General features: G+C 43.9%; 1 protein-coding gene across 1 annotated transcript in view; it reads left to right on the forward strand.

The window, feature by feature from the left end:
* Window positions 1–12,544, forward strand: part of LOC126092787 (vesicular glutamate transporter 1) — a 169,955-nt gene that overhangs the window by 130,338 nt on the left and 27,073 nt on the right. The window contains exon 7 of the mRNA XM_049908515.1: window positions 5,231–5,405. Coding sequence (XP_049764472.1) covers window positions 5,231–5,405 — 175 coding nt within the window. The remainder of the gene's footprint in view (window positions 1–5,230; window positions 5,406–12,544) is intronic.

The raw sequence follows: 12,544 nt of genomic DNA on the forward strand, positions 1-12,544 counted from the left end.
CTGCTTCACCAATTATACCCATTGCTATCGAGTCAGCATCTGAAAGTCAGCATCTGAACGTGAGGACCAAACTATACCTTTATCTAACAACGATCCTGCCATCAGTCTTATATACATGACCCTCCTGAGGGATACTTCGTATTTCGACTGAATACTTCTTTTTATTTCTGTCTTTTTCTCTGAACTCTATTCGTACCACCTTCTCAGAACACGTTTTAAGCCTAATCTGTGAGTGGTGTTTACGTGTGACGCGTATTGTGTATACCTACAAAGTGCGACTGTTTAAAATTTGAGGCGTAAGCACTTGAGACTGGCGCATCTCCGAAATTAGCTGATCGTGTAAGTAGAAATAAATTTGATCATAATAGCGACGAGGTGGAGAAAGGAATTGTCCTTCAAATTTCCAGGGACATAGCCAAGGGCTCTTTGACTCCATGACTGAGTCCGCGTACCCGCCGGACACGCATGTAGGTCAGCGCTCCCCCGGCTCCAGGGAGCGGTTCCTCGTCTGCTCGTTAGCACCCCACCAGCGCTGCGGTCGAGGGGCGCTGATGGGGTGGCAAGAATGCGGGAGCGGCGCGATGCGATGCGATGCGGTGCGAGGCGGGGCAACAGCCGCCAGAACCCCTCAGGCCTCGCCCGCGGCTCCCGCTGAAGGCCTCGTTAGCACACGCCACGCTGGCTGCTCTCTTAAAATTTCCAACGGGGCAACTTACGCAGTTTTACCTCGTTGTGTATGCATTGTAGCGCCCGTGCGCCCATGTCTCAGTTCGGTAACTTTTTTTCTCTTTTTTCCGTCACTTCCTCTTTGGTACAAGACTAGAGCCGTCCGCGACGGGAAGTGCAAGATAGCGATACCAAAATTTTCGTATTCCACGATGACATTCTGACATATTTTTATGTCCATCCTTGTCAACAGTTGATGGTAAGAGAGAGACATCACTGTTACAGGTAGTCTGCGTAACCCAGTTGTGTTGGTCACTGATGCATCATATATATGTAACGTGATAGCCCCTTCTGCATCAACGAAGGCCTGAAGATGGTGCACTGAAACGTCGAAACTCCTACCTAAACAATAAATTACATCATAAGGACGGCTGTAGGTGTTCCATTACCTTAAAATTCATTTTTGTCTTTTTTTGTCACCAGTATTATGTTATCATTGATCCAAAGATTCCTATTTAAACTCTCGGGCTATGTGTTACCCCATCACCATGGGTAGTGGAGTAGGTAGTTCGGCATCTGGTGCAGAATGTTAATTTAGGTTAAGTCCGGAAAAATTGAACCACTGGGTGCGACGGACTAGCGAAATATTTCGCAAATGCGCCGCTAGAGAGCAACTCCCGCTGTTCGTAAACAAACATGCTGCTAAAGTACTTTGTTATTTTCATTTTAGTTCTGGAGAAAAATCACATTCTCTGTTGCAGTTTTTTTTTTTTTTACTGAGAACTCCTGATAAATTTGTAGGCATGAAAATAACATAAAATGGCCATTAATTTCTTTACCTCCAGGTAGAAGTCAGACTGGTCCATCTCTCCCAGACAATCTGGAGATTTTAACCAGTGTTATTTGGGAGAGATGGACCACGTGTTTTAATGTGTGAGAGAGGGAGCACAATTAAATTTATGTTCAAGGCATGTGGAATAACCCCACTGAAGATGGCAGCAGTTCCCGAATCTTCTTATCTTTCGGAAGGTGTGTCATTTCCAACAAATGGAAGAGCTGACCAACCGACCATTTAAAAGCTCATCAAAAGCCCTACTGATTCCAAGCACATCAAAAGAACAGAGTTATCTGCACAAGTCAAATTCTTTCACTACACACCTTCAGAGTTATTAAACCTAAGACTTTCAAGATTACCACCTCAAAACTGACTACTCCTGAGGTAACGCAGGTAAGACTTTGTCCTCAGCTCGTGGTCGTGCGGTAGCGTTCTCGTTCCCGCGCCCGGGTTCCCGGGTTCGATTCCCGGCGGGGTCAGGGATTTTCTCTGCCTCGTGATGACTGGGTGTTGTGTGACGTCCTTAGGTTAGTTAGGTTTAAGTAGTTCAAGTTCTAGGGAACTTACGACCATAGATGTTGAGTCCCATAGTGCTCAGAGCCATTTGAACCATTTTTGATAAGACTTTTGGAGGAAATATGACTTGTTCCTTCTATCGATAAAGACATTAATGTAACTGGAAGGCAGCAGCTGCATCCAAAGGGTTAAACTCTGCTGAAAATATTGAAACAGTAAAGAAAGAAAGGATGAGAAAAGAGAGGAAAAACAGAAAAAAGACACAAAAAGATCATCAAAGGGAAAATACTCGTAGAGAGAAAACCAGACTGAAGAACCTAAAAAAAAAGACAAATACTGCAAATAGCTCACTGTATTTATCAGATTCAGACATTATATAAGCTTACAAAAGTAATTTTGCTGAATGGAATGAAGGTAAATGTGTTTCAAATGGCTCTAAGCACAATGGAACCTAACATCTGAGGTCATGAGTCCTCTAGACTTAGAACTACTTAAACCAAACTAACCTAAGGACATCACACACATCGATGTCCGAGGCAGGATTCGAACCAGCGACCGTAACAGCAGCGCGGTTCCAGACTGAAGCGCCTAGAACCGCTCGACCACAGAAGATAAATGTGTTGGGTGTGATAAAATCTATTAAAATGACGATTGGATTCAGTGTGTTTCCAATTCACGATGGTCACACGGTGATGAGAGAAAGACAGTTAAGCTTGCACAAAACCAACAATTTATTAGAAAAGCCAGTGTTGTGCATGGTTCGGAGAGCACCAGGATGAGTTTACCATTCTCCCCTGACCACAACGCTCCCCGGTGTTAAGCCCAATCGACACTCTGATTCTGTGGGGCCACCTCGATCGGGCTGTTCCCGTCATGGATGCTCAACCGAGAAATCCAGCGCAGTTGACCACAGAAATGGAGTCGGCAGGGATCAACAACCCTGGCAGTACCTTCCAGACCCTCACTGACCCAATTCCTGGGCGACCGCGCTGCAAAATTGGTTATTCAGTTTTTTCACGTGTGGTCACATAAATAGGGCTGGACCGTGTAGAAGACGTTCGCGGTATTGCGCATATCATTTCGTTTTAGTGACGAGTGTACTGTGGTGGTTAATCCACCCTAATCAGCCAATTGCTGTTGAGCGGGAGGGTCGGGCCACATAAGCAACATCCACAGTTAACAGCATTAATTTTATTAACTTTCCCTTGGCCAAATAAAATTTTATCTTTAAAATTCAAAATCCTTACAAACACGGGGAACCGCCCTCTTCAAACAACAACATTAATCTTTAACAAAGCATTAAGTGACTTGCAAGTTAATTAAATTCTATACACAGTAAAGCTCCCAAAAGGAGACTACAATAATGAGATAAAGTTAAATCCAATAATGGATATCAAAAAATTTTTTTACACAAAATAAAATACAAACAGATACGCCCCTTCGTGACACATTTTCAAAACAGGTAACGTCACATAGGCACGGCCTAATTCAAGTAGCAGAAGGGGGTCCCACTGGACCCAGACCAGAGGTGACTAGACCTCAGAATCCACAGCAGCCGTCGAGCTGTACAGGGTGCCGCACACAGTACACTATAACACACTGGAAAAAAGGTCTTAGAGCCCATGCTACTATACAATGTCAGAGAAAGAGGGGGGGAGGGGGGAGAAAACGGCAAACATTAATTCCTCAAACGTGAAATAACTACGATGTATAAAATGATAGCCTATATCACAAACATTGAAATAAAACAGTCAAGGGTGAATCAATAACTATTGCCCTTGACGTAACCTTAAAGTACGAGGGCGAAGAGCATAATACCAAGTCAGTTTATAAATTCAAACTACACTAGTAAGTTAACATATGCTCACTGAAACTGGAGAGCTCATTTAAATTACCCCTTAACAGTATACTGATAAACTTAAACACTCAAGTAAGGCTACCATTTCACTGTTTACGAGTGAACAAGTAATGCAGTTAGATAACACAGAACGTACAGATTCAATGTTAAGCCTGTGCTTTGAACCAACTATACCAACGTCCACACAGCTCACTGTACCAGGAAAAAGAAATTACAGTTTCACTATACTAGCTTATGCCGTCCGTCACTCGGAGCATCAATAGTACCAATTAACACATCTCGCTTGCTCCAACTGTATCACATCACCTAAATCCAGATAGACCTTTAAGCAAGCACAGTAACACGTGAAACTTCCTGGCAGATTCAAACTGTGTGCCCGACCGAGACTCGAACTCGGGACCTTTGCCTTTCGCGGCAAGTGCTCTACCATCTGAGCTACCGAAGCACGACTAACGCCCGGTCCTCACAGCTTTACTTCTGCGAAGGTTCGCAGGAGAGCTGCTGTAAAGTTTGGAAGGTAGGAGACGAGATACTGGCAGAAGTAAAGCTGTGAGGACCGGGCGTGAGTCGTTCTTCGGCAGGTCAGATGGTAGAGCACTTGGCCGCGAAAGGCAAAGGTCCCGAGTTTGAGTCTCGGTCGGGCACACAGTTTTAATCTGCCAGGAAGTTTCATATCAGCGCACACTCCGCTTCAGAGTGAAAAATCTCATTCTACAATAACACGTGTTTACTTAAACAGCACTAAATAGAGGGGACCATTTGGTTGGCAAAACAACAGCTTCTGGCCATAGTGCCGATACTCGGAAAGCAAGGATCAGTATAATATGCGCACCAAAAACATGACAAGCAATTCTCATCAAATCTTTTATGAAATCCTTTGCAGATCCAAATGAGGGTCTCACGACTCGATTCGAGTAATGTGGCCGAGTCCAGTTCCCACACTACAAGCCAGGTTCGGTCTTGCAATCGTGTCAAACACCCCACAACTTCAGCGTCATGCCCCGGCCAGCTCAACCACGCTCGCCTCCGATTCTCCCGCGCCTCGCGGCTCTCCGGCTGTCCCTGTCTAGCGCCACACGCCCGTCGCGTCGCGGCCAAAAGCCACGTCAAACGGCCGAGCCCAAAGATCACACCATGCCGACCCGATCGATGAATCGGCACGAGCCGGCACGGCTCACGTACTATAAAGTGAAAAGAAACGTAGATTTAACTGAAGAAGTAAATGTTCAGAAAACTGAGGAGCGACTGCTTCACCTATTCGTTATTAATCGCTTCGGCTGAAAGTGATGAGGTGAAGGGCTGTACCAGAAGCAGAGTTTGTGACGTTTGTGGGTGTGCGTGTGGTCGTGCTGCAGGGCGTGACTTACCCGGCGTGCCACGGCATCTGGCGCTTCTGGGCGCCGCCGCTAGAGCGCTCTCGGCTCGCGACGCTGGCCTTCTGCGGCTCGTACGCCGGCGTCGTGCTGGGCATGCCGCTCTCCGGCATGCTGGCGGGGGGCATCAGCTGGCAGGCGCCCTTCTACTTCTACGGTGAGTGCTTGCGGCGCTGCCCTCCCTTCCGCTGCACCTAAGCCTACGTCTCCTGCAAGCGCCAGAGGCATCCATTCGGAAAAACTAGCCACATGACTAATACACCAGCTCGTCAAAAGTATAAAATATTTGATCAGTTGAACGCCTGGTGCAGAGGAACAAATTTATAGAATAATAATCCGCTTCAGTTGCTCGTAATTTTCTTAATTTATTCCACCAGTGGTTACAGAGTTGTTGTTGTTGTGGTCTTCAGTCCAGAGACTGGTTTGATGCAGCTCTCCATGCTACTCTATCCTGTGCAAGCTTCTTCATCTCCCAGTACTTGCTGCAACCTACATCCTTCTGAATCTGCTTAGTGTATTCATCTCTTGGTCTCCCTCGACGATTTATACCCTCCACGCTTCCCTCTAATACTAAATTGGTGATCCCTTGATGCCTCAGAACATGTCCTACCAACCGATCCCTTCTTCTAGTCAAGTGGTGCCACAAACTCGTCTTCTCTCCAATTCTATGCAATACTTCATCATTATTTATGTGATCTACCCGTCTAATCTTCAGCATTCTACTGTAGCACCACATTTCGAAAGCTTCTATTCTCTTCTTGTCCAAACTACTTATCGTCCACGTTTCACTTCCATACAAGGCTACACTCCATACAAATACTTTCAGAAACGGCTTCCTGACACTTAAATCTATACGCGATGTTAACAAACTTCTCTTCTTCAGAAACACTTTCCTTGCCATTGCCAGTCTACATTTTATATCGTCTCTACTTTGGCCATCATCCGTTATTTTGCTCCCCAAATAGCAAAACTCATTTACTACTTTAAGTATCTCATTTCCCAATCTAATTCATGAAGCATCACCCGATGTAATTCGACTACATTCCATTATACTCGTTTTGCTTTTGTTGATGTCCATCTTATATCCTCCTTTCAAGACACTGTCCATTCCGTTCAGCTGCTCTTCTAGGTCCTTTTCTGTCTCTGACAGAAATACAATGTCATCAGCGAACCTCAAAGTTTTTATTTCTTCTCCATGGATTTTAATTCATACTCCGAATTTTTCTTTTGTTTCCTTCACTGCTTGCTCAATATACAGATTGAATAACATAGAGGATAGGCTACAACCTTGTCTCACTCCCTTCCCAACCACTGCTTCCCTTTCATACCCCTCGACTCTTATAACTGCCATCTGGTTTCTATACAAACTGTAAATAGCCTTCCGCTCCTGTATTTTACCCCTGCCACCTTCAAAATTTGAAAGAGAGTATTCCAGTCAACGTTGTCAAGAGCTTTCTCTAAATCTACAAATGCTAGAAATGTAGGTTTGCCTTTCCTTAACCTATTTTCTAAGATAAGTTCTAGGGTCAGTATTGCCTCACGTGTTCCAACATTTCTACGGAATCCAAACTGATCTTCCCCGATGTCGGCTTCTGCCAGTTACAAAGTTATATTTTATATATGTATTATAACATTAACAGTATAGACTCTATAAGTGTCTAAACATTTATTACAGTAGAGTGTAAAAATTTCAAGTAAATCAGAAACGTACATTTTGAGATATTTTATTAACAATTTTTTCATTTTATATGTTACATATTACATGTTGCATATTATATGTATTAAAAATATACATATATTGACGAAGTGGGTACCTAGAAACACGCCCGTGTTAGAATTCAACGTTATGACGAAATTTCAAATCAATCAGTCAAGAACTTTCACAGATTAACGGTTTTGAACAAATCAACATTCACTCTTTTACAGTTTTTCCCCTTTTATTACATATATATCACACATATACCAGATGTTGTTCCAGTAGCACTAGAAAAATACGACGATATTCGAATGCACTGTTGCGTCAAAATTTCAAAGCAATCCGTGAGGAACTTTCAGATATCAGAGTATTTGAAAAAACAAACAACTAAATCTGTACTTACGTCGAAACTGTAATTGCTCGTAATCGCAAATCTCCAAAAGTTTTTGACCTAATGGTAATAACCTTGACGTAACGTTGCACTGGAATACGCGCGGGAATTTATATATCTATGGTTAAAATATGAAATGTATATTTTTTTATAAATATAATGATCCGGAACCTTTATTATAAAAACGTAAAAGTTATATATGTAAAGAAATATGTACCTAGAAAAATACAGCATATAAACAATTTTTTCAGCCTTCAGTTGCAAGGTAATTTTACTTGTTTACCTAGGTTTCGATTCCAGTAATGGAATCTTCTTCAGAACAAAAAATGAAAATATTTTGTGAGCCAAACACTGGCCATGTCACAGATTAAAAATTAAAACATTAAAGACGCATAATCATAAGATTATGTCAGTCAAAATCTGTGACATGGCCAGTGTTTGGCTCACAAAATATTTTCATTTTTTGTTCTGAAGAAGATTCCATTACTGGAATCGAAACCTAGGTAAACAAGTAAAATTACCTTGCAACTGAAGGCTGAAAAAATTGTTTATTTGCTGTACATTTCACAGTTGCTGACACGCTGCAATATGTTAAAGATTTGTAAACCTAGAAAAATGCTTGTATTAGAATGCAACGTTTTGTGACAATTTTGAAGCAATCGGTCAAGAAGTTTCGGAGGTTTACGATTTTGACCAAATCAACATTTACGTTTTTATTTATGTAGATTGGTAACTCACAAAAATTTGAGTGTTAGGAGCGCACAATACACAGCCTACATTGTTGTTGTTGTTTTCAGTCAAAAGACTGGTTTGACGCAGCTCTCCATGCTACTGTGCAAGCCTCTTCATCTACGAGTAACTGTTCCAACATACATCCTTCTGAATCTGCTTACTGTATTCATCTCTCGGCCTCCCTTAACGATTTTTATCCTCCGTGCAACCCTCCAATACTAAATTGGTGATCACTTGATCCGTCGGAACGTGTCCTAGCAGCCGATCGCTTCTTCTACTCTACTTACGCCATGAATACCTCTTCTATGGTTCAAATGGCTCTGAGCACTATGCGACTTAACTTCTGAGGTCATCAGTCGCCTAGAACTTAGAACTAATTAAACCTAACTAACCTAAGGACATCACACCCATCCATGCTCGAGGCAGGATTCGAACCTGCGACCATATCGGTCGCTGGGTTCCAAACTGTAGCGCCTAGAACCGCACGGCCACTCCAGCCGGCAAAATACCTCATCTCCCCAATTCTATTCAGTACCTACTAATTAGTTAGGTGATCTACCCATATAATCTCCAGTATTCTTCTATAGAACCACAATTCAACATCTTCTATTCTCTTCTTGTCTAAACTGTTTATCGTCCATATTTCATTTCCATGCATGGCTGCACTCAATACAAATACTTTCAGAAAAAACCTCCTGACACCTAAATTTGTACTCGAGGTTAATCAATTTCTCTTCTTCTGAAACGCTCTCCTTGCCATCGCTAGACTACATTTTATATCCTCTCTTCTTCGACCATCATATTTCTTCCAAAACAGCAAAACTCATCTTTTACATTAAGTGTCTCATTTCATAATCTAATTACCTCAGAATGGACTACATTCCATTATCTTCGTTTTGCTTTTGTTGATGTTCATCTTACACTCCTGGAAATTGAAATAAGAACACCGTGAATTCATTGTCCCAGGAAGGGGAAACTTTATTGACACATTCCTGGGGTCAGATACATCACATGATCACACTGACAGAACCACAGGCACATAGACACAGGCAACAGAGCATGCACAATGTCGGCACTAGTACAGTGTATATCCACCTTTCGCAGCAATGCAGGCTGCTATTCTCCCATGGAGACGATCGTAGAAATGCTGGATGTAGTCCTGTGGAACGGCTTGCCATGCCATTTCCACCTGACGCCTCAGTTGGACCAGCGTTCGTGCTGGACGTGCAGACCGCGTGAGACGACGCTTCATCCAGTCCCAAACATGCTCAATGGGGGACAGATCTGGAGATCTTGCTGGCCAGGGTCGTTGACTTACACCTTCTAGAGCACGTTGGGTGGCACGGGATACATGCGGACGTGCATTGTCCTGTTGGAACAGCAAGTTCCCTTGCCGGTCTAGGAATGGTAGAACGATGGGTTCGATGACGGTTTGGATGTACCGTGCACTATTCAGTGTCCCCTCGACGATCACCAGTGGTGTACGGCCAGTGTAAGAGATCGCTCCCCACACCATGATGCCGGGTGTTGGCCCTGTGTGCCTCGGTCGCATGCAGTCCTGATTGTGGCGCTCACCTGCACGGCGCCAAACACGCATACGACCATCATTGGCACCAAGGCAGAAGCGACTCTCATCGCTGAAGACACGTCTCCATTCGTCCCTCCATTCACGCCTGTCGCGACACCACTGGAGGCGGGCTGCACGATGTTGGGGCGTGAGCGGAAGACGGCCTAACGGTGTGCGGGACCGTAGCCCAGCTTCATGGAGACGGTTGCGAATGGTCCTCGCCGATACCCCAGGAGCAACAGTGTCCCTAATTTGCTGGGAAGTGGCGGTGCGGTCCCCTACGGCACTGCGTAGGATCCTACGGTCTTGGCGTGCATCCGTGCGTCGCTGCGGTCCGGTCCCTGGTCGACGGGCACGTGCACCTTCCGCCGACCACTGGCGACAACATCGATGTACTGTGGAGACCTCACGCCCCACGTGTTGAGCAATTCGGCGGTACGTCCACCCGGCCTCCCGCATGCCCACTATACGCCCTCGCTCAAAGTCCGTCAACTGCACATACGGTTCACGTCCACGCTGTCGCGGCATGCTACGAGTGTTAAAGACTGCGATGGAGCTCCGTATGCCACGGCAAACTGGCTGACACTGACGGCGGCGGTGCACAAATGCTGCGCAGCTAGCGCCATTCGACGGCCAACACCGCGGTTCCTGGTGTGTCCGCTGTGCCGTGCGTGTGATCATTGCTTGTACAGCCCTCTCACAGTGTCCGGAGCAAGTATGGTGGGTCTGACACACCGGTGTCAATGTGTTCTTTTTTCCATTTCCAGGAGTGTATATCCTCCTTTCAAGACACGGTCCATTCCGTCCAACTGCTCTTCCAGGTCCTTTGATGTCTCTGTCAGACTTACAATGTCATCGGCAAACCTCAAAGTTTTTATTTCTTCTCCTTGGATCTTAATTCCTACGCCATTTTTTTTGTTTCCTTTACAGCTTACTTAATATATAGATTGAATAACATCGGAGTTACGCTACAACCCTGTTCTCACTCCCTCTCAACCACTGCCTCCTTTTCGTGCCCCTCGACACTTGTAACTCCCATTTGGTTTCTGTACGAACTGTAAATAGCTTTTCTCTCCCTGCATTTTATCCCTGCCACCTTTACAATTTGAAAGAGAGTGTTCCAGTCAACACTGTCAAACGTTTTCTCTAGGTCTACAAATCCTAGACACTTACCTTTTAAGATAAGCCGTAGGGTCATTATTGCCTCGCGTGTTCCTACATTTCTACGTAATCCAGAGTGATCGGTTTGTACCAGATTTTCCATTCGTCTGTAGAGAATTCGCGTTATTTTGCAGTCGTGACTTATTAAACTGATAGTTCGGTAATTTTCACACCTGTCAATACCTGCTTTCTTTGTTATTGTAATTATTACATTCTTCTTGAGGTCTGAGGGTATTTCGCTGTCTCATACATCTTGTTCACCAGGTGGAAGAGCTTTTTCATGGCTGGCTCTCCAAAGGCTATCAGTAGTTCTAACGTAATGTCGTCTACTCCCGGGCCTTGTTTCGACTCTTATATGGTCCCTCTGTTTACTCCTTTCGCCTTTCTGCTATCCCTTCTTTGCTTACGACTGGTTCTCCACCTAGCTCTTGATATTCGTACAGTGATTCTCTTTTCTCCAAAAGTCTCTTTAATTTTCCTCTTGGCGGCATCCATCTTACTATCGGTTTATGCTTCTACATCCCTGCATTTGTCCTCTAGCTATGCGTGCTTAGCCATTTTGCAGTCCATTGTGTACTTCCTGTCGACCACATTTTTGACATGTTTGTATTCCTTCTCACCTGCTTCATTTACTGCAGTTTTACATTTTCTCCTTTTACCAATTGCATTCAATATCTCTTGGGCTACTCAAGGGTTTCTGCTAACCTTCGTCTTTTTACGTACTTGATTCTCTGCTGTCTTCCTTATATCAGCTCTCAAAGCTACCCATTCTTCTTCTAATGTATTCCTTTTCCCTGTTCTTATCAATCGTTCCGTAATGCTCCCTCTGAAACTCTCTACAACCTCTGGTTCTTTCAGCTTCTCCAGGTCCCATCCCCTTAAATTCTTTCGTTTTTTGCAGTTTCTTTAGTTTTAATGTACAGTTAATAAGCAATAAATTGTGGTCAGAGTCCACATCTGCCCCTGAAAATGTCTCACAGTTTAAAACCTAGATCATAAATCTCTGTCTTACCATTATATAATCTATCTGAAACCTTCCGGTGTCTCCAGGCCCCTTCCACGTATACAGCCTTCTTTCATGATTCTTAAATCAAATGTTAGCTATGATTAAGTTATCCTCTGTACAGAATTCTACCAGGTGGTTTCCTCTTTCAATCCATATTCACCTATGTCTTTTATTTCTCTTCTTTTCCCTACTATCTCCCTCAGTTATCTGAATATTTTCTTTTATCTCATCATAGATTTCTTCAGTCTCTTCATCATCTGCGGAGCTAGTGGGCACACAAACTAAATGTTGTAGGCTTGGGCTTCTTGGCCGTCTTGGCTACAATAATGCGTGCACAATGCTGTTCGTTGTAGCTTATCCCCGTTCCTACTTTTTTGTTCATTATTAAACATTCTCCCGCATTACGCATATTTGACTTTGCATTTATAACCCTGTATTCACCTGACCAGAAGTCCTATTCCTCCTGCCACCGAAGTTTGTATGAAAATATCTGAGATAAATGGCCGTACTTATTGACTGTATTGACTTATAAGTTCAAACTTTTTACACCGTCAAGACCATAGACGTATTTGAAATAAATTTCAACTCGATAATTCTACCCGTTTCTCAGAAAAAATGACCTTAGCAGACGGACAGACAAAGGAACAACTAAGCTACGTCATACGTTTTTCGTTTTTACCGACTGTGATGTGGTGTGGTGGTAAGTTCCTATGGGACCAAATTGCTGAGGTCATCGGTACCTA

The sequence above is a fragment of the Schistocerca cancellata genome, chromosome 7 (genome assembly GCF_023864275.1).
Source record: "Schistocerca cancellata isolate TAMUIC-IGC-003103 chromosome 7, iqSchCanc2.1, whole genome shotgun sequence".
Lineage (NCBI taxonomy): Eukaryota > Metazoa > Arthropoda > Insecta > Orthoptera > Acrididae > Schistocerca > Schistocerca cancellata.